Genomic DNA, 19,097 nt, shown 5'->3' with positions numbered 1-19,097 from the left:
TTTATTTTATTTTATTTTATTTTATTTATTTTATTTTTATTTATTTTTGAGAGAGAGCACGAGTGGAGGGAAGGGCAGAGAGAGAGAGAGAGAGAAGGGCAAAGAGGATCCAAAGGGGGCTCCATGCTGACAGCAGAGAGCCCGATGCAGGGCTGGAACTCAGGAACCATGAGATCATGACTTGAGCCGAAGTCGGAAGCTTGTGGGACTCAACCATCCAGGTGCCCCTGTAACACTTCTTGGTTGCATGCAGACTCAATGGTGCCAGCCACAGAAGTTCTCATAGTGGTTGTGTTTTGGTGTGGGGGCTGGGTTGTGCAAGAGGGTTTGGTTCCAAGTCTTTCTAGGAAACAATGCATGATCTATAGATATACCAAGAAAGATTTAGTTAATCAATCACACGGGCTAAATGTACTTGCTAAAACTTAGACTACTAAGTTGGCCGGAGGGTCAGAGGCAACGGCTTCAAACCTGGTAAGAGCCATATACCTACAGGAGAGAGCAATTCCAGGGGAGCCATGGCTGCTTTCCAGAGACAGCAAGGGAAATAAGTCCCCCAACCACTAGCTTCCCCTACCTTCCTATCTCTTTCTGGTACTTACCATTGTTGAACCTAACCAACAATCAGGGCACAGAATGGAGTTGATGCAGTCCCAAGGTAGTGGATTTTGATAGCACATCTGTATTAATAAAGATAGGTATAAAGTATTAGGAACACAAGGAAATAGGGGATTTGTAATTTGAAGACAAGTTTGGAGGAAAGTGTTACGGAACCAGGCTGGAATGCTGGCAGAAAAACCAAGTGGCACTCGGAGATCTTGGTGGATCCGAGATTTATTTAACACTGGCGGGCTCAGAGGGGACCGTTTCTCCAAAGATCTGAGCTCCGAATGAAGGGGGGAAGGGTAATTTATAGTTGTCAGCTTCCATATCTATGGCGAGTTTTCACGCATGGCAAACAGGGCAAGAAGAACCTGGAAGAGGGGTCTCTAAGCTAGAGACCAGAGCTTGTTTTAGTCCCATAGGCCATCTTATGGTGTAAAACTTTATTCATTTTCCCAACATTCCCCCCTTTGCTGCCTTTTTAAAAATCTTTTATTAGGCATTACTTTTTAGCTCTGGCGGTTGGTACTCTGGGAAGGCTAAGATATGTGCTGCAGTTTGGCGAGCAACAGTGTTTTCAATAAAATGTACCAGGGTATTTAGTATGCAGGAGCCAATGGTCACAAGTAAAATTGTGGAAAGGAGGGGCCCTGCCAGGGCAGGGAGCCAGGGTGCCCAGTCTGTGAGATCCCATCTTCTCCACTGACTGATATTTTCCTGTTACCTATGTTGAATTCTTTCCTTGAGTTCCTTAACTTTAGTCCTGACTATTCCTGATTGGTTTACAAATTAGCAACATTCCTCCCCCAGAAAGATACAAGTCCCTCCTTTTTCTGAAGTGAGGAGATCGAGGGCTCGCCTATTTTGGAGGGACACTGCTGCCAGGGAGTTTTTTTGGCTTTGTCAGGTTACCAGGGAGTCTGCCATCCGTTCCACGTCCAACTTGTTGGTGCAGTCTCTCTCAGTCCAACAGCAAGAAGCAAGATCAGGGCTATGACACCAGTAAGGGGCAAGGGCTGGCAGAGTTGCATCCGAACCCCTGGGCTCAGTCCACACGTTGATTCCTCAAGCTTCTGCTGTGCACAGGCCAGCCAGCTTCTGGGGTGTGGCTGGAGCAGGGCTGGAGATCTCAGGGGCCAGTGTCTTTTTGAGGGTCAGTTTAAGCGGGTTGATTGGATCTGGATCACTTCTCCAGGTTGTGGATTCCCCTGAGTTGGCCTTCTTAACTCTGGAGTGATGGACCCATGGGGTGATACCTGAAACTGAATCCTCTATTTGGTTGTATATCTGTAAAGTCCACCTCCAAGTCTTCGAAAGGGGCGGGTTTCTGATAACTGTCAGATCAGGTTTAGGGAAGATATGGTTTGCATATTTAGAGATCCATCCTGTTTTCTAGTTGTTTAAATACTCATATGCCCATGGGGTCTTATTATTATCCCTACAGAATAACAAACACAGAAGATTGTCTATGCATGAAACACTGTGGCAATTTTTCTGAAATTTACCTCAAGTTGTCTAGTTTAGGCAAACAACAAACATTTAAAGACAATCATAACTAGAATTTAATATCCATAATGGTGCATTGTTGAAACATAGTTTTTCTCTCTAGAAACCCCCCTTTCCAGAGATACCCAAATTGAGACCAATGCATTTGTAGAACAAGTCCAGTCTTAACAAACCTGGCCTAATTATTTACGTAAGCCCAGCAAGAATAGCGATTTATCATGAGGATCTTTTAAAGTTTGCTTTTCTGGAACCTTTTATAAAGAATCTCCAGGTTGAACTTTTAGTAGCCTCTCTAGGCCAGAAGCCAAGCCAAATACCTGCCATCAGGCAGGCCTGCAATACCTGTAGAATTGGGCAAATTCCTCTTCATGAGGTCCCCAAGATATCCTGAGGTTCCTGCACCTGCCAGGAAATGACCTTCTTTACTCACCTGGTGAAGCCGCTGGGAACTCTGTAAGCAAGGTATCAGGTCAACACTTCCAAGGGGCTTTATGGCTCCATGTTTCATAAAGCCAACCATAGTTCCTTAAACCTGTCTGGTCATATCTGAGTCTATGAATGTCACTCTCAAATATGACATTCCAGTCAAAGCCTTGGCAAAATAACCAGTATTTCCAATGGTGACCTGTTACAAGATGAACAGATTCTTATTGAACTTATGCAAACAATTGTAATTGTCATGAAATAAAGAATACTCACTGAGAGTTTTTGAATTTCAGGAGAGTTATGTAGAGAGAAAAGATAAATGCTTCAGTTTACAAATGAATACTTTATGACATTTCTGTATATCATAGATATCTTAAGAGAAAGTTTCCTTAATCTGGAAGAGCAAACATTAGACAACCAGCAATATTTTCAACAAGAATCACAAAACTATAATCTTCCTTAGTTCATTTAATCCTATGTTCCTAATTCTTGTTCAATTTGAATTCAGCTTTTTAGTTCTGGAAATTCTTACCCATTTTAGTATTAATCTTAAATATGTTGAATACCTGTATTTTTCCCCAAATTCCTTTTTATAAATCTCCTTGAAGAAGAAACACATTTTGTGAGAGAAAACAAACAATTATAAATGACAAAATCTCGGGGCGCCTGGGTGTCTTGGTCAGTTGAGCGTCTGACTTTGGCTCAGGTCATGATCTCACAGTTCGTGAGTTTGAGGCCTGCATTGGGCTCTGTGCTGACAACTCAGAGCCTGGAGCCGGCTTCAGATTCTGTGTCTCCCCCCTCTCTCCCCCTCTCCCCTGCTTGCGCTCTGTCTCTATCTCTCAAGAATAAACAAACTTAAAAAAATTATTTTTAAATAAAATAAAATAAATGACAAAATCTCAGACACAGACATTGTTAAATATCTGATGAGAGTTCATTATGATGCAATTGACAAAGAAATTCGGTTATTTCTGTGACACATAACATTTCAAGTAATCAGAATATTAAGTGATGGCCTTATACCAAAACATTAAATAACTTTAGGACTTGCATATATATCTGGGCAGTTACAGCATTTTTACCTGTGCAATACAACCTAAGGTTTACCATTGTATGACAGTGCTTTTCCAAGTAACTTAGCATCCCAAATAAAAGGGCCTAATTGGTAAAAAAAAAAAAAAAAAAAAAAAAAAAAAGACTTCATTTACCATTTAAATCCTGGGAAGTTTGTTAAAACCTTAGGAAGTTATAAGTACATCCCAAATAGGATTACAGATCATTACAAATCTTAAAACTTTATTTATTCAATCAAGGTGAAAATAAAAGATCCTAATGGTGAATGTATAGCATTATATAGTTGTTACCAAAACCTAGCTCCTTTAACATTGAGAAGTTTTAACTAAGTAATCAAAGACCTGAAACTTTGGTTTTCCTGGAAGACAAACCTTTGTTTGCATTGTCTTATCAAGAACAGATCAACAGTCCAAGAAAACTTTGTAATTTGAGCAGAGAGAAAAGCAGAATTTCAACCTTATACCAGTGTACTTGTAAAATTCCATTCATCTCAACCTTAGTCCATCCTGAGCACACATAAAATTCCTTTCCAAAGATTCCCCTTCATGAACCTTCTACAACTTTGCTTTGCCTTCAAACTTTGTCCCAAAGCCATTTCTCTCCAAATAACCAGTCTCATTTAGGACAAAATTACTTTCTTCTACCCTCAACAAAAATGTATTTCCATTCCTTATATCTTTCTTACATACCTTCTACTTTCCTACATACAGGGTTGCTTTCTTTATTTCCATCAGTCTTAAGCACACTTAGCAGAATTTTAACTCTTCGGAAACCTTAGTTTCCAATTGAGAACTTAGTAACCAACCATCAGAATTTTTTTAGATGGTAAATTCATGAACCAATTAAGTACAAAGCATGTTTTCCAATAGGTTCAAATAGCCTTAATTTCTCTGCAACAAGAAGTTAAAAACACAAACCTATGTTCAGTAATCAAAGCTTTAGCAATTCATTCTATTTGGAAAAGACTTATATGTCCAAAGGGGTGCACTTTACTCTTTGACCTTGAGGATGGGAGGAGGAACCAATGGTGCCTGAGGCACTGAGGGGGATACAGGACCCAATTATGTAGACCACATCCAAGTTGGTGCAGAAACAGCAGGGGGAGCGGAAGGCAGAAGAGGCAAGGTGCCAGTAGAAGGAAGAGAAGGAAAACCTAATTCAAAACCTTAACTCAGACAGAGGAACAGACGCCATGTTTTTTCCACCAAAGTGGAAATACGGAGTCCACATCAGGCAAGAGAAGACCGGGAATTTCCCCGAAACAAATGGAGTTTCAGCAACTGCTTGAGCTGCTCTACCAAATTAACTGAATCCAAGAAGAGGGTCATGGAGAACCAGAGATTTATAGCCCTTCAGTCAGAAGCACAGGTAACATCCTAGGCTTGCTTTTGGCATCTGAAAGGGGGGGGGGGAAGTCCTGTGGGACTGAGCCCATAGTCTGGGGAATCTGATGATGTCTCTGGGTAGAGAATGTCTGAATTGAGTTGAGCTATAGGACACCCAACTGGTGTCAGATAATTGCTTGTATGTATGGAGGGAAAACCCACACATGGAAATTGGGTGCAGAAGCTATCTTTAGAAAAACATCAAATATCTTAAAAAAAAATTTTTTTTTAAATGTTTACTAACTTCTGAGAGAGAGAGAGAGAAAGAGCACGAGTAGGGGAGGGGCATATAGGCCTGAGGCAGGGCTCGAACCCACAAACCGCGAGATCATGACCTGAACCAAAGCCGGACGCTTAACCGACTCAGCCACCCAGGTGCCCCAAAACATCAAATATCTTAATACTATTTTCAATTCTTTCCTCAGGGAAAAGAAAAAAGGAGTAGGGAAATAACACAATTTGTTCCTAATACATGTATAACTATATTTATTTATTTGTTTGTTTATTTTGAGAGAGAGAAAAAAACAGCAGGGGAGGGGATGGGGGGAGTGGGACAGAGGATCTGAAGTGGGCTCCATGCTGACAGCAGAAATCCTGACACAGGATTCATGGCACGAATCGTGAGATCATGACCTGAGCTGAAGTTGGAGGCTTAACTGACTCAGTCACCCAGGCACCCTGTATATAACTTTATTTAAAGCAGATACAAAAAAATAATGAAGCAGATACAGATGATAATACCATCACAGAACAAGAGCGGTAATCCAAAGGCTCTCAACCGCTGGCACCATGAAACTTGCCTTTGAGCACACATTGCAGTCAAAGATCCAGAACTTAGCAGGAACCAAACTTTTGCTTTTTTGAAGCAAATTTAGCCAAAAGATCTGTAGACATAAAACAATCCTAATAGTAAAAATTTGAATCATCAAAAACTAAATGCATAATCTGATTTTTTAAAAAAGACCTATCCCTTAACTCTCTGGACAAAGGAAAAGATTCTGGGTTTTTAAGTTCTTCATATAGGACCACCTTGGAGGAAATCTACTTTGGGCACTGTGCAGGAATCCACTTCTGAGAGAAGCCCAGAATCATGGGACTCCTCAGCTTGCCCAGTTGGAGCAGGGTAGCTCTGGGGTGCAGAAGCCTTGGTGCCAGACTACCTTCTTCAAATCCCAGAACTTCTACTTATAAACGATGTGACCTTTGTCAAAGTACTTATCCTCTCTGTGCATCAGTTTTCTCAGTTATAAAATGGGGATAGTAATAGTATTAGTCCCAGGAATAAAGCCCTTAAAAAGAGGATAAAATAAATCTATAATAAATATTAGCTAAGCTATTACCATATGATTATAAAAAATGTATATGTGTGTGTATGTGTATCTTTAGGAAAAGAAAAAGACTTCCATCTTTTTTGGAGAGGGGCTGGGACATGGATAACCAGATAATTTGCTAGTATAATTTTCTTCTGACTTGGAAAACCATTTAAAAGTGCATTTTGACATGTCATATATTAATAGCAGGCTCAACTTGCTTTGTCTCTGTCCAGAGATAATACCAGGGAGAGAGATTTTAAGGAAGAAAACAGGACTTGGTGGGACTTAGTAAAAGAATGGAAAAACTATTATGGGGGCTACATAACTGAGAAAATGGTAGTCTGTGGAAACTAAGGAAAGGTTATTTATCTGGAAGCAGGGTATACTTAAAAAGTATAGTGATATCCAGAGGAAAAAATGTTCAGAAACGTGTAGCATTAGTATGACAGGACAAATGCACCCCATATGGCAGATTATAAAACTCAGGAAGGAGCAAGGACCAAGTTAGAGGACTGGTCAGAGTTCAGAGTTTAGAGGTTAAGTGTTCTGGAGTAAAGAAACTCAGTTTTCCACATCAGTAGTAAGGTCTCCAGATATGGCTTCCTTACTCCTGCCTCTGTCAAAGATTCAGGGAGCATATAACCCTCTGCTGGGTTATTAGTAACCTGAGTCCGGCAGCAAAGCATTATGAGGCACCAACTGCATACCAAGCTCTGTACTGTGAAAAATAATAGACTTATTCCTTTGTTGCCCAATCTCTGCTTCTGGCCACTTTTTTGGCCATGAGGGAGGGAGGAAAATGTGTGTCTCTAATTTTCCATAACCAAAGCCCTTTCCTCTGCCACTCATACTAGGATTTTACTTTTAGGGTAAAGAGAAAACAAACAAAAAAACCCCAAAAGGCTATGTCAGAGAGAGCAGCAGAAAGAGGATCAATTGACAGCTACTATTTCAACTGAAGAACACAGACTATTTCAGACCCCCAGTACTCCACTCCCTACTCCCCAAAGAAGACACAAGAATGAGGCACAACACCTCTGCAGCAAAATCACATTGATTTTGGAGCTTTCTTTAATTTTTTTAATGTTTATTTTTGAGAGAGAGAGAAAGTACAGGGGAGGGACGGGGGTGGGGCAGAGAGGATCTGAAGTGGGCTCCATGCTGACAACAGAGAGCCCAGTGTGGGGCTGGAGCTCATGAACTGTGAGATCACAACCTGAGCAGAAGTTGGATGCTCAACCAACTGAGCCGCCCAGGCGCCCCTGGAACTTTTATCTTCCATAAAAAGTAACACTCCAGAAATGACAGACTAGTAGATTCTTACTTCTAAACAGACCACTTCTTGAGATGAAAAAAAATTTAAAGATGTTTCTTCAACTGTGTCTTTTGAAAGCTTGGCTCAAGACATCCTTCCAGCAGTTTTCTTACTCAATTCCTTTATCTTTCAGCTCTTGTTTAACACGTTTCAAATAACCAGGATCAGGGTAGCCAAACCTGCAGAAGGAAAAAGCCCTTTAGCTTCTTCACAAATGGTCTTAAGAAATCTGTACAGTAGATTCCTGGCATTAACATTCAGTGTTGCAAACATTGAAAACAATCTTAAAGACAGATGACTTATAATCACTTGTAAGTGTGTGGAGGTGAGTCATTTAGCTGGTAAGTGAGCCTAGCTGTCTGCCCAGGATCTGCCTTCCAACAAGATGTTTTCATTTTCAGCTCATTGGTAAGCAGTCACTTTCCTAAAGTCATTCTATACTATATTTTTATGGAGAATAATAATTTTCTACAGGAGAATTTTCAAATTTGGTAAATTTTCAAAAGTCTCAGGATGCATTCCTTTTTTTTTAAGTTCTTTTTTATGTTTATTTTTGAGAGAGGGATAGAGTGTGAGTGGATGGGGGGGGGGCAGACACACACACACACACACACACACACACACACACACACAGAATCCAAAGTAGGCTCCAGGCCCCAAGCTGCCAGCACAGAGTTACTAGCACAGAGCCCGATGTGGGGCTCGAACCCATAAGGAAACTGGACAGCTATATGGAAAAGAATAAAACTGGACCACTTTCTTACACCATACCCCAAAATAAATTCAAAATGGATTAAAGACCTAAACATAAGACTTGAAACCAAAAAATTCCTGAAAGAAAACATAGGTAGTAATCTCTTGGATGTTGGTCTTAGCAACTTTCTTCTGGATATGCTCAGGCAAGAGAAACAAAAGCAAAAATGAACTGTTGGGATTACAGCAAAATAAAAAGTTTTTGCAATAAAACAAAAAGGCAAAATACTGAATGGGAGATGGTACTTGCAAATGATAAATCTGATAAGAGATTAACATCCAAAATACATAAAGAACTTATTACAATTCAACACCAAAAAACCCACACAAATAACCTGATTTAAAAATGGGCAGGGGACCTGAATACACATTTTTCCAGAGATATATAGATGGCCAACAGACACACGAAAAGGCACTCAACATCACTAATCATCAGGGAAATGCAAATCAAAACCACAGTGAAATATCACCTCACAGTTGTCAGAATGACTAGTATCTTAAAAAACAAGAAACAAAGTGTTGACAATGATGTACAAAAAAGGGAGCCCAACAGGTGGGAATGTGAACTGGTGCAGTCATGACGGAAAACAGTATGGAGGTTCCTCAAAAAGTCAAAAATAGAAATACCATATGATCCAGTAATTCCACTGCTGGGTATTTACCCAAAGAATACATAAATATTAGTTTGAAAAGATATATGCACATATGTTTATTGCAGCATTATTTATGATAGCCAAGATATGGAAGTGACCTAAGTATCTATAGATAAATGGGCAAAGAATATGTGATATGTATCTCTATCTATCTATATGTATATACACTCTATAGCTATGTAATAGAATATTACTTAGCCATAAAAAAGGATGAAATCTGCGGCACCTGGGTGGCTCAGTTGGTTGAGCACCCGGCTTTGGCTCAGGTCATGATCTCACAGTTTGTGAGTTCAAGCCCCACATCGGGCTTGCTTATGTCAGCACACAGCCCTCTTTGATCCTCTCCCTCTCTCTCTGCCCCTCCCCCACTTGAGCTCTCTCTCTCTCAAAAATAAATAAATATTAAAAATTTTTTTAAAAAGGATGAAATCTTGCCATTTGCAACAACACAGATAGACCTAGAGATGATTATGCTGGGTGAAATAAGTTAGAGAAAGACAAATACACCATATGACTTCACTTACACATCAGATCTAAAATACAACACATACACACACACACACACAGAAACAGTGTCACAAATACAGAGAACAAATTGGTGGTTGCTGGAGTAAGGGAGGCTGCTGGTTGGGGGAGATAGGCAAGAGAGGTGAAAGGGACTAAAAGGTACAAACTTCCAATTGTAAAATAAATTAAGTCACAGGGATGAAAAAAGTACAGGGAATATAGTCAAGATATTATAAATATTACGTCTATAATGTATATAATATACATTATATTATGTATATAACATATATATTGTATATACATGTAATATAGTCAGACTAACAACTTTGTATGGTGATAGTAACTACACTTGTGGTAAGCACCACCTAATGTACACAATTGTGGAATCAACAGCTGCACACCTGAAACTAATATAACATTGTATATCAACTATACTTCAAAAAAAGACTTTATTGTATCCAATCTCACTGCTATAAAGTCTCCTTATAGCCACATCCTCAAATTGCTGTATTTTATAACCTCTAAATCCTATTTAGCAATCATTATGTTTCAGAAGGTTCTCACTTTTGCGGGCCCCCAAAACGGGATGTTTTGTGGTGGATGTCATTCCATGTAATGACATCTGAGATTCCTAATACTCGAGACTCCCCCACCGTAAAAATCAGCTTTTGGTTAAAGGCCCTACGAAGCAGTCTCAAAACTTCGATTCCTTCCTCATTATTGGGCAGGTATGCTGTTCGTTGTATTCCAGAGTATGCCTTTCCTGGGTTTGGGTGCTTTTCCTGTATGAAGACAAGAAAATATCACCTGAAAACACTCCCATGTCTAAATTTTATTCTACAGATAGACATGCTCATTTGTAGATAAGGAAAATCAAAAACAAACAAAATATTAAAGGTTTGTGCATATTCTCAATAATTCATATTTCTCCTCTCTCCCTACGTTCATGCTGGAAACACTATTCATCTTCTGATTTGCACCATTCTAACACATAATCACCACTCACTCTTTCTCTGCCTTAATAAACACAAAAGAGACCTAAGTTATAAGCAAACATTGCTACCTTTATCACTATTTAAAGCCCTTGCATATATAACCATGAAAATAATACCCTGGGAAATCCAGTAATTGGCAAGAGAACAGCCTCTTGCTCTGTAATTCTAACATACTGGAAAGAAACCCATGCACCTCAAGAAACACTTACTGTTTGAATGCCTCCTTTCATGTTATAATTAATCACAATGGAGCCACAGGATTCATAACCTGGAAGTGAGTCTCCTACGACAGTGACAGTCATGGTTCCCTCTGGCTGATTGCCTTTCTGGATACCATAGGAAGTCTGGCACACAGGACAGACCGGTTTATAGGACATGGCTTTGTTGATACAAGGGGAGCAGAATGCATGCTTGCACTTGGGTAGCACTTCTTTGTTACTAATCATGTCCATGCAGATGCTACATATGTCCTCTTCCTTGTCCATGCCTGACGCCCCAGAACCGGCAGAGTGCTGGAATGTGGGTGAAGCTGTTTTTGAATCATTACTGTCAATGTCCACGGATGTTTCATGGTCCTCATCCCATTTGTCTCCAGCTAATGGGGACATCCCCACTTTTTTAAAGATATACTGCTTTGCCTTTGCAAGGTGATCTGGCAATCCAATCAAAGTCATTGACTCTTGATTCAGTACAAAGTGTACATTTGGATGCTTTTTCCTAAAGCCATCAGCAAACTTGGTCCCATGTAAGTGCATTCTCTCTTTGCCCAAAGGTTTCAGTGAAAGCACTTCTCTCATCACCTGACATGACACATGTTGATAGACATCAATGAAACTTGCATAAGCATGGGCAGACAGATCTAATTCCTTGTCCTTAGGTTCAAATAGGATGCAGGTTTTCTCAGTGTTTCCTGAAACCTTACATTGAGTGTCATACTTTTTTTCTATCTTTGGTATCTCCTGGAGTATTTCAGCTTCTAAAAGCTTATACTGAAAAGTATCAACTTCAATTCCATTCATCATGCATCTGGGAGTTGATATTTTCACAGGTCCCATGACAAGACTTTTAGAGTCTTTCAGAGCAAAAAAACATCTGGCAGCCGAAATGTCATCTTGGGTCCCAAGGAGAGTTAATTCTCCTCCTTTCTCCTTTATAAGGAGCTTTGTAAACCGATGATTCAATTCCTGTTTGATTTTATTTGCCTGCTTACTGTCTGCGAAAGCAACACATTGTTGCTCCAGAAGTCCTGCAGTTTTCTGAAATTCACTGACAAAAAACTCCTGAGCTGCTCTGAGGTCACCTGGTTGATTCGAGGTGAAGTCTAAATAGACTATGTTCGAACTCTGCTGGATTATTATTTTTACACCAAATCTGTTCTGTATTGAGTCCATTTTATCAGGATAGATAAATTGGAAGTATTCAAAGAAAGGCAAGGGAATTTCAAAATGGCCACTTTTTTCTTCTGCCCTGTTTTTCGGTTCAGGGGAATAAGGGCAGCCGTTCTGGTGCTGATGGACTGGCTCCTTCTCTGTTGTCAAAGAGGAAGATTCATGTTTCTGCCCCCTTTCCCGGAGTTGCTTATTCAAGAAGTGATGTATTTTTTCAATATCTCCGAAGGTACCACACACCTTCTCAATTCCATTGTGCCCTTCCATCTTTTTGATGTTGGGGCAGATGGTGGTTATGTGTTCCCTCTGCTCTTTAGAGAAGAGGTCACAGTTCAGGTCAGCTGTGACACTAAGGAAGATCTGAAATTTTAAAAGGAACAAACAAAATCTCTCAGACATCAGCTCAATAGTCTCCTGTCAGGACAGTGTCTAGAGACCAGACAAATAGCCATTATGTCTTCCCTTAGCAGAGAGGGTGACTTCTTTCAAACCCTTTTTGCGGAGGGTGCGGTATGCTACAGCCCAGAGGTTCTCAGCTCTGTCTGCACATTAGAATCACCTGGGGAATGAAAACAAAGCAAAAGAAAAACAAACAAACAAACAAGCAAACAAGCCAAGGACCAGGTCCATCTCCAGAGAGTCTGATGTAACTGTGGAGCCTGGGCACGAGGCGTATTTAACAAGTGACGTGGACGAGAATTCCGGATTCTAGAGCCTCCCACTCTCTCCGCTATTGGGGAATGGAGTGAAGGGAAGGTACTTCTGCTTTCGGGCCAGCAGCTGTGGTTCTCACAAGAGTCTGTGACCTTGGAAGGGAGTCATAAATCTGAAAAGGATGTTTTTTCCTATTCTTTTTTTTCCTATTCAGTTTTTTCACTTCTTCAATTCCCCTCCTTTTTAAAAACAGAAACAAAAACAAAAATTAAACACCTAACTGCATGCAGTATTGCTGGGCCCTCTAAATCCTGTCCTTTGAGAAGCTCTAACATAGGACAAAAAAACAGCAGTTAAGCTAAAAAGGACAGAGGCAAATTGAATGTAATCGAAAAGCCAGATTTCTATGATCTGCTCCCCTCAAGGTTTTTGCATGTGCTATTTCCTCCACATGTAACGTCCTTCCTCCAGATCTTCTTTCAAATGTTTCTCTGAATGCGGCCACTTCTTACACCTCCATCAGGACCACCCAGACTCCAAGCCACTGTCATCTTGCTCCTGGCCTGCTGCAAGCCCTCCTAACTGGGCTCTCACCTCCTGCTTCTGCTCTGGCCCCTTCTGAGGACACTCAGTCCTCCACACAGCAACCATTACATTACATTTAGAAATGTAAATCAGATCACCCTACTCCCCTGGTTCAAAATGATTGATCAGATGAATCCCCTAATATTGAAGTTAAAATCCAAAGTCCCTACCTTCATCCCCCCAAAACCTGACTTCTGGCTACTTCTCCAAATTCCTTTCCTGTCACTCTCTTCCTTGCCCACTGCCTTTTAGTCACACCTGTCTCCCTCCCTGAAGCCTTGGGGTTGAGGATAGAAGCTCCTGTCTCAGTGCCTATGCACTTGTGCTTCCCTCTGCCTCAAACATTCTTACCTCACTTAGTTAGCTCCCTTACTTCATTCATGTCTCCACTCAGACACTATCTCATTTGAGAGGTTTTTTCCTGATATCTTATTTACAACAGTGGTCTCCAGATCCTGTGACAGTGCCTGGCACACAGCAGGCAGTTGATATTGATTGGTTGAATGACTGCATGGCTGGCTCCTTCTCATCACTCAAGTCTCAGGCCAAACGTCATCTCCTCAGAGAAACTGTCTCTGACTTCTGGTCAGAAGCAGCACCACTCCCTTCCCCTTCCTCACCCTGGCCCTGTCACCCTCTAAGGCAAAACCCTATTATATTTTCTTCATAGCACATATCACTGCCTGAAATTATTTTACTTATCTTGTTTACTTGCTTCTTGTCTTTCTATGTACCTCCCCACCCAGCAGGGACCTTGTCTCTTGTGCTCACTTCTATGCCCCAAGGCCTAAAAGAGTACCCGCCTCCAAGTCAGTCTTCAGCAAGTGGTGGTTGGATCAATAATGAAAGATATGGTGAATGGAGAAGAAGGTGCAGGAACATACCCACCTCCTTCTTTCAGTCCTCACCTTTTGGACACAGGAATCCACAGCATTAGGAATATGTTCTTTGTTTGGATGCCTCTCACCAGAAGCATCTTGTGACTGTGCCAGCGAAGATGTTCTGGGTCTTGCATTCTTGTCTGTCGGATTCTCAGTGGGCTCCAGAAAAACAGTCACAAGTTTGTTGTCAACCATAATTTGATGCTTTTCTTTCTTCAAGACTCTCTCTTTAGCTTCAATGGAAACATTTAACACACACATACCCATGGGAAAGGCTTCAAATAAACCTCTTATTCGCGCATCTGTACCCTGCCCCAGCAGCTTCCCAGGAAGGCTGCTCCCTGCATCCTGGAATGGTGGACTGATGACACGGCATCTGTGCGGGAGCTATTCAAACTCTAACGGGGGCAGCTGTAGAAATGAAAGCTCATGATAATGGAATACAGGCTACTCTTTAAAAGTCGCGTTTCTGAAAATGTCTCCAACTTCCCATTTTAATGATATGGAATAATGTTCATTATATAAAGTTAAGTGAAAAGAGCAAGAATCAAAAATAGAATTCCTAAATGACAAGAGTTTACAGGTATCTAGGGGAGGGAAAGGTGTTCTTCCCAGAGCTAAGAAATTTGAGTCAGGATGAGGATACTGGAAAGCATCAACTTTAAAATGCAGTCTGATCAGGGGCCCCTGGGTGGTTTACTTGGTTAAGCATCTGACTCTTGGTTTTGGCTCATGTCATGATCTCACGGTTTCGTGAGTTTGAGCTCTACATCGGGATCTGTGCTGACAGCACGGAACCTGCTTGGGATTCTCTCTCTCCCCTTCCTCTGCCCCTCCCTCTGCCCCTCCCCTGCTCATGTTGTCTCTGTCTCTCTCATAAATTAACTGATTAAAAAAATGCAGTCAGATCAGATCACCAACCAACTGGGCACTACTGGGCTCTCGTCTCCCTGTTGGGTTGCATCTTTGGGCAGCAAGAGGCCCTCCCCCACCATTCCTCTCCCCACCAGACAGTGTGTAGCAAGCAAAACGGAGTCTCTTATGTCAAACAGGGGCCTGGGTCAAGCAATGACACAAGTAGTTAAAGGTACTGCAGGTAAGAGACATTGCTGGGCCCAGCATCAGCTGACACCCCAGAACTGATAACAAGCAGAAGCAGAGGAGGTCGGCAGGGGCCCAAGACCAATTAAATCCCTTTAAAAAGCAGGAGGGGATTTTTGTAGCAAACTGCCAGACTCTTCAGACATGACCTCTCTATGTCGGACCACTTAAAAAAGGCAGCTGCAGAGGAAGGTCCTGCCCCACTGATCTACGAAGAGAGCTGAGATCCTTCACCGCTTGAAAATAATAAGCAGTAAGTGCTGAGAGCTGACCCCAACGAGAGAGAGGCCTTATCTCAACTGCGCGCTCACAGACTGATGTCACCTTTGGTTCGTTAACTTCCTACACCCTTTTACTGTTACTTTGTTGTGTGGCTTGTTGTTACCCTGTTACTTTGTTGTGTGGCTGGTCTTCTGTCCCGCTCCGTGTGCTGTGTAAGAAGTGAAGTTTAATCACATGGTGAAATGTCACTGAGTGTGGAATCCTGAACCTGCTTTATAATTGTGGTCAATTTTGCTATATATATGCCGAATAAAGCTGACCCTCTGTGGAAAGACACAATTCCTGTGTGCACCTTCACCCCGTGCTCACGATCCGGTGCTGTGCTTTCTCCCGCCCTCTGTCTCCTACGTCACCTTGACCTGGGTCTGCTTGGAATCCCTCAGGGCCGGGTCCCTTTGCACCCGCAGCGGCCCGATGCTCACCTTCCCTTTCCATGAACGTCACCTGGAAGGTGACCTGGTCCCTGGGGTCGAGGGGCTGGACGGTGCACTCCCCGCCGCCAGAGTTCTGGCTCTGGAAGTAGATTCCCAGCTTCAAGCGTGTTCGGGGGCTGGACTCGGACACCCGCACCAGCAGCGGGGACGGAGAACGGAGGGTCGAGGCCATGGCTCTCGGCGTCGTCCGGCTCCGGGGGTGCGTGTAGGCCGGGGCGCGAGTGCGCCGCTCCCCGCCGCCCTGGGCCGCAAAGTTTCAGTTTCGCTTTTCCGGAAATCCCTCCCCGTTTCTGCAGAGTCGTTCCCCCTCCTCTCTGGGCTGCCCTCCCTGCTGTGGCCCGCCCGCCGGGTGAGTAGGTCCAAGCCCCTCAGCCCCTGACCCGCCGCCGGCCTGGGGTCGGGGGGCGCTGCCGCTTCTCTCCTGCGGGCTCGGGCGGGGTGGGGGTGGGGGTTCCCAGGGCCCTGCGTCCCCTTGTGAGGATGGGGACGGCGCAGAGCTCTACGTCAAACTAAGTTTCTCCTGTGTTTATGATTCCTTTTATTAACTCTTCTTGTTGTTACTATTATTTGCGGCGAAAATGTAATTCACATTGTGAATTCGGGTAAAACGTACCTACATTTCTTTTAAAATTTGAATTTGTTTACCTGCATTATGACATGTCAGCAGTTATCTCCCTCCAACTCTATCTTTAGAGTGGCCCTTGGGACTTTTGTACCCTGAGGACTCGATTTGGCTAACAGTACCGACCTGGGTAACGTCCTGCGTACCAGGGAATAAAGATGAGAGCAGAGGCCCTGACCTCAGGGGCTGGGAAAGGAAGGTGGACTTGTGAATAAAGAAGCAAAATCTTTTGAAGGCCTCCAAGAGTAAGTTGGAAGCAGAATCTTAATTAAGAGTGAGGGGTGGGGAGCATCTGAGGCACTAGGATCCCTGGGTCTGAAGCACAGAGGGAGGGGCACTTGGTCTTGGAGGAGGTGAGATGGGACAGAGGAAGTATCTGGGTCAATGCCGACCAATAGAAATAGGATAGGAGGTATGTAGGTAATTTCAAGTTTTTTTAGTACCCATATTTTTAAAAGTATATGCTCATTGATCAGTTAACACCTGTGTCAATTGACCTAAGTACAAAGTTGTTCTTTACAGCCTTTATTACAATAGCAGAAGATTGGGAACTCCTTAACTATCCATAAATAGGGAGACCTAAAAGTTTAATAGCTTATAGTGCATCTATACAATAGAATGTAAAAAGCAGCAAAAAGAATGAAGAAACCCTTTATGTGGTAACATGGAAAGATCTCAAAGATACATGACATGAAAAAGGCAAAATGCAGAAGAGTGTGTAAAAGATGCTACCTTGTGTGTAAAAATGCCTCTGAAAGGATCCACGACAAGCTAATAACATTGATTGCATCTGGGAAGGAAGCTTAGGGGTACAGGAGGGAGACTTTTCAATTTGTTGTAAATGTGAACCAGTAAACATTATACCTGCTCAAACAATAAAGTGTAAACTTGAATACATTTCAATCTTTATTTTCTTTAAGGTTATTTATTTATTTTGAGAGAGAGAGAGAGAGAGAGAGTGCACGCGCATGCACAGGAGGGAGAAAATTGCAAGCAGGCTCTGTGCTGACAGCACAGAGCTTGATGTGGGGCTTGAACTCACGAACTGTGAGATCATGACCTGAGCTGATACCATGAGTTGGATGCTTAAAGCTTAACTGACTGAGCCACCCAGGAGCCCCTACATTTCAATCTTTAAAAAGAATGTATTGCCTCAAGGCAACAGGCTCTGAGGCCCTGAAATGAAATTTTGTCAGTGGGCAAGGAGAGTAGGGGCAAATGTGAAAGTAATTTAGGTGGTCAGGACCCAGTGATGGGTTGAATATGGCACAATGGAGAAGATTCTAGATTTCTGATTTGAGTGGGAAAATGGTATATCATTTACTGTACTGTGGAATCCAGGAGATAATGTGTGGATTTTGGAGGGGCTGGTGAGAACAGTAGGGGTTAGGGAGTAGGGAGGGAGAGATTATGGGTCCAGTTTTGCAGAGGCTGTGTGTGAGGGGACTATGGGACATCCAGGTGAAGTTGAAAATTGAGGATCAGGAGAAGCATAGCCTAGAGAGAGATAGGTATGGAAGTCATATTTGTGACTGGTGAGTTGGAGCCTTGAGAGTGGATGTGATCACCCTTGGAGAGTGGGTCGAATGAGCTGAGAAGCACCGGTCAGACAGATTTCTGGGGCATTCAATTAAAGAGTAGACCATGGAAGTGAATCCAGGCAAAAGGCCTGTACAGGCAAGGTGAGAGGTAACAAAAGAACCCAGGGAAGTTGGCATAGGAGAAGCCAAGAAGGCAGAGTTTCAGGAAACAAAGAATGAAATGCTGTAGAGAACCGTCAAGTAAAGATTAAGACAAAAGATAGACTGCTGAGATTAACCATATGGAGGAGTGCTGGGGTGAGATGGAGAGCCAGACTACAGTGTGCCGAGCGTGCAGATGGATAAGAGGAGAGCCAACTCCTTCATACTACCCACGGAGAGAAAGAATAGGAACCATTGATGGAAAATCGGGAAGGCATTTGTTCTTACTGTTGTTTTTAAATTGGAAGAGACTGAATGGGGCAATATGTTCCTTGTTTCTAATTTCTTTGGGCTTAAGTGAACCCCACTCCCACTGCCAAGTCTATCCCTAGGTCTTCAAGGAAAATCCCTAGATCTGAAGGAAAAACAAGTACAACAGCATCTAAAGCAAAAGCCCACTGGAAGCCCATAGCCAAGCAGACACTGAAGCCATCCTTCTTTTGTGAAAACAGCAGTGCCCTCTAAAGGCAGAAATGTATCTTGTCGTTGCATTTTGGGATTCTATTGGACTTGCTGCTTTTCCTGATTCTTTTTTTTTTTTTATTTTTTTTTTCAACTTTTTTTTTTTTTATTTATTTTTGGGACAGAGAGAGACAGAGCATGAACGGGGGAGGGGCAGAGAGAGAGGGAGACACAGAATCGGAAACAGGCTCCAGGCTCCGAGCCATCAGCCCAGAGCCTGACGCGGGGCTCGAACTCACGGACCGCGAGATCGTGACCTGGCTGAAGTCGGACGCTTAACCGACTGCGCCACCCAGGCGCCCCAACTTTTCCTGATTCTTAAGAATAATTAGTGCTCTGGGGGGGCGCCTGGGTGGCTCAGTTGGTTAAGCATCCAACTTCCACTCAGGTCATGCTCTCATGGTTTATAAGTT

General features: G+C 42.5%; 2 protein-coding genes and 1 long non-coding RNA gene across 3 annotated transcripts in view; 1 reads left to right on the top strand and 2 right to left on the bottom strand.

Annotated features, from left to right (window-relative positions):
* Window positions 1-63: 63 nt before the first annotated feature.
* On the bottom strand, window positions 64-3,687 carry LOC109266482 (uncharacterized). Its single transcript, XR_002079729.2, has 3 exons — window positions 1,195-3,687; window positions 603-680; window positions 64-362 (listed from the first exon to the last, which is right to left on the bottom strand). It is a non-coding gene; the product is annotated as an uncharacterized LOC109266482 (long non-coding RNA).
* Window positions 3,688-7,358: 3,671 nt separating this feature from the next.
* DTX3L (deltex E3 ubiquitin ligase 3L) lies at window positions 7,359-14,062 on the bottom strand. The gene is made up of 3 exons (XM_019448575.2): window positions 10,743-14,062; window positions 10,103-10,320; window positions 7,359-7,804 (listed from the first exon to the last, which is right to left on the bottom strand). Exons 1-3 carry the CDS (start codon window positions 12,318-12,320, stop codon window positions 7,735-7,737), a joined length of 1,866 nt encoding a protein of 621 aa, XP_019304120.2. The 5' UTR covers window positions 12,321-14,062; the 3' UTR covers window positions 7,359-7,734.
* A 1,472-nt stretch (window positions 14,063-15,534) lies between these two features.
* PARP9 (poly(ADP-ribose) polymerase family member 9) overlaps window positions 15,535-19,097 on the top strand; it is a 36,535-nt gene continuing 32,972 nt past the window's right edge. Inside the window, 2 exon segments of the mRNA XM_053903440.1 lie at window positions 15,535-15,762; window positions 15,764-16,207. Of these exon segments, the coding sequence (XP_053759415.1) occupies window positions 15,667-15,762; window positions 15,764-16,207 (540 nt within the window). The 5' untranslated portion in view covers window positions 15,535-15,666.

This window comes from Panthera pardus, unplaced genomic scaffold, assembly GCF_024362965.1.
Source record: "Panthera pardus isolate Hobbes unplaced genomic scaffold, ASM2436296v1 HiC_scaffold_16, whole genome shotgun sequence".
NCBI classification, from domain to species: domain Eukaryota; kingdom Metazoa; phylum Chordata; class Mammalia; order Carnivora; family Felidae; genus Panthera; species Panthera pardus.
This window is presented reverse-complemented; position numbering and strand designations above follow the sequence as displayed.

Bases quoted from the DNA above. Each gene is read 5' to 3' on its own strand.
- DTX3L (XM_019448575.2), bottom strand. From the start codon at position 12,320: ATGTCTGAGAGATTTTGTTTGTTCCTTTTAAAATTTCAGATCTTCCTT. The intron at 10,321-10,742 runs GTAAGTGTTTCT...GTCTTCATACAG, and splicing joins TGAAAGGAGGCATTCAAACA to GAAAAGCACCCAAACCCAGG. The intron at 7,805-10,102 runs GTGAGAACCTTC...TTCCTTCTGCAG, and splicing joins CGTTTTGGGGGCCCGCAAAA to GTTTGGCTACCCTGATCCTG.